The sequence below is a fragment of the Sardina pilchardus genome, chromosome 15, assembly GCF_963854185.1.
Source record: "Sardina pilchardus chromosome 15, fSarPil1.1, whole genome shotgun sequence".
In the NCBI taxonomy this organism is placed as follows: Eukaryota; Metazoa; Chordata; class Actinopteri; order Clupeiformes; family Clupeidae; genus Sardina; species Sardina pilchardus.
The window spans coordinates 6,882,099-6,884,598 of record NC_085008.1 but is presented as its reverse complement, the minus strand read 5'-3'; the positions used below and the strand labels follow the sequence as shown (position 1 = coordinate 6,884,598).

The 2,500-nt window shown below is 44.9% G+C and overlaps 1 protein-coding gene across 1 annotated transcript in view; it reads left to right on the top strand.

Annotated features, from left to right (window-relative positions):
* Positions 1–2,500, top strand: part of pde4dip (phosphodiesterase 4D interacting protein) — a gene marked incomplete in the record, with an annotated part of 52,379 nt that overhangs the window by 25,705 nt on the left and 24,174 nt on the right. The window contains 2 exon segments of the mRNA XM_062555657.1: positions 89–364; positions 528–594. Of these exon segments, the coding sequence (XP_062411641.1) occupies positions 89–364; positions 528–594 (343 nt within the window).

Sequence of the window (2,500 nt, the reverse complement as noted above, 5' to 3'; positions counted from 1 at the left end):
TACCTTTCGCTATGGCGGGTGTGATGCTTAATTTTTCATACATTGTTCTTGCCAATTCACATTTTTATAAAAAAACTCAATTTCCCAGGATGCAGCAGGGCGTGTGGGCGAGGTGATGAGTGAGCAGACGGCTCGCGTGCAGGAGCTGCGCAGGCAGCTGGTGTGTGCGCAGACGCAGGAGAGCGCCGCAGACACAGCTGCTCACGCAGACGCACAGGCTCTTCAGGAGGAGCTTGGCCTGGCTCTGCGCCGGGAGAGGGAGGCTCAGCAGGAGCTGTCCGCCCTCAGAGCAAGCCTTGCAGGGCAGCAGAAACAACTCCAGGCCCAGGCTTCACTGCTGGAGGCCCAATCACAGCCTGACAAGGTTTGAACAAATTTGTGTGTCTGTCTGCTAATATGTGCATATTCCCATACACATGTGTGGTTATATTGATATATTACCTTTATTATATATATATGCACATTCCTCCATATGTTATTGCCTTGATTAAATATCATGTTTGAATACATCACTTCCTCTTTGATAGGACCCTGACTACCAGGAGGCTGCCATGGAGATGGAGCAGACCAGCCAATCCCAGGCTGAGTTTGCAGGTGGGCATTGGAAGCGTGTGTAGTGTGGGGTTTTGGGCAGCAGGGGGTGATGTTTTTGTTCCTCTCCACACAGCAAGTGGGAATATTCTACCATCATCAGTGACCTCACATCTGCAAGCAGTTTATGAATGATCTATGTGATTGGTTATGTCACCTAATGTGATTTAAGCCAGAACAAATTACCTGGGAACTATGAGCTTGCTTGTTTTGGGACAAAGACTGTGAGAACATTTATGATCAGCTCTTTTTTAATTTAATTTTTTTGGGAGATTTTGTGCAATCTTTAGAATGTGTTGTCTCTGTACTAATAATGAGACCTTAAATTCCTGTGTTAGTTTACATTTTAAGTTAACATTCCATAGCAAAGTGATAAGTGTTTTATTTGTGTTGTAAAGAAAATTACTCAATGTGATTTACAGTATATAGTCTTATTTAAATTATATGTTTATATGTTATCATAGCGTATTTAGCTGGTCATTTACATTGCTATGTTTTCATTTAATTGTAATAATCAAATCAATGTTGATGGAATGTACAGTAAGTCCATCCGCGTTAAAGGGACCACTGCCTGCCTTATTTGGGTATATGTCTGTGTGCTCTTGCATGGGCCGAATGAATCAGTGCCTCAACATAATTCAGACATGCCTCATTACTGTTGTCCAAATGACTGTGCTTTTGTAGAACAAGAGAACTCCTGTGTGTACAACTGCCTGTGTGTCTGTGCTCTTTAACCCGACAATAACAAGTGTCACTGTAACAAGCTCTGACTCAAGTCAGGCCACGACTCCACCATGACAGAACGGTGTAACCAATCAGAGCACCCCATGCCCACCTGGTGGTGCCTCTGCATGAACGTTCCCATTAATGCCACCCTGCCTGCCCTCTATCTGATGCCCTCTCTCACAGTAGACTGGCGCTAGTGAACCTGGAAGCTTTGTATAAGATAATCCATTCTCATTCTCACACCTCAGCAGTCACAACTCATTTGGATTCAGTTTATCTTCCATCTTCCATTCTGAGGAAGGTGTTTCAACTGCTCCATTACCAGACATGTAGGGGGTTTAGTTGACCCTCAGCTGTGCCACACACTGACCTGGAGTTCAATCAGATAGACATTATGAGATGGTGGAGCTCCTGGTGTTCAACCCTCGGGTCAATATTCATTATCACACCAAATCCAGTCCTGTCATTACATAGGCTACTGTTCCTCAACACACATAGAGGATGGTGAGCTCTATATGATTATATTCACATGAATGCCTGTAGGGTGCCCACAACATATCTTCCTCGTGCCCAAATGCACCTATAAGCAGAGTTGACTAAATCCAAGCGAGGTTTTCAATAAAAGGCAGCCTCAGACCCAGATTTGGAGCAGACCGGCGTGCCAAGGGCTCTGCGTCCCTGCCGCCGGTTGGTTGTTTTCTCACACACCCTCGTGTCCGAGTGGAGTGATGAGGCATTAAGCTCCACGAATCAGGCCTGTGCGCAAGAAACCTTTCACCCCATTAAGCTGTCACAGATGTTGCCAAGGTGACACAATCTGCTTTAAATCGGGCCATTTCCCCCTACGGTCCCCATAAGCCTTTCCGCAGGTGTGGCATTGTAGGGGGTTGGTGGCTGCAGTATGTTTCTGTGGCCCTGCTGCAACAAATAGTGTGAAAAAACAAACAGTATGAAACAACTCACACACACACACACATTCCACATGCCACACCTGACACCTTCAATCCAACACTCACAATACACAAGAGATCAACACCCATCACTCATTTACTGTTAACTGTGATGCCAGACAGTATTCAGCAGCATGTTAGTGAGCATGGCCCTTAAATTGCTAACAAAATAATGGAATAACCAATTAACTAATCAAGCGTGAGGTGAATAAATGACCAGTATTATTGAGAGA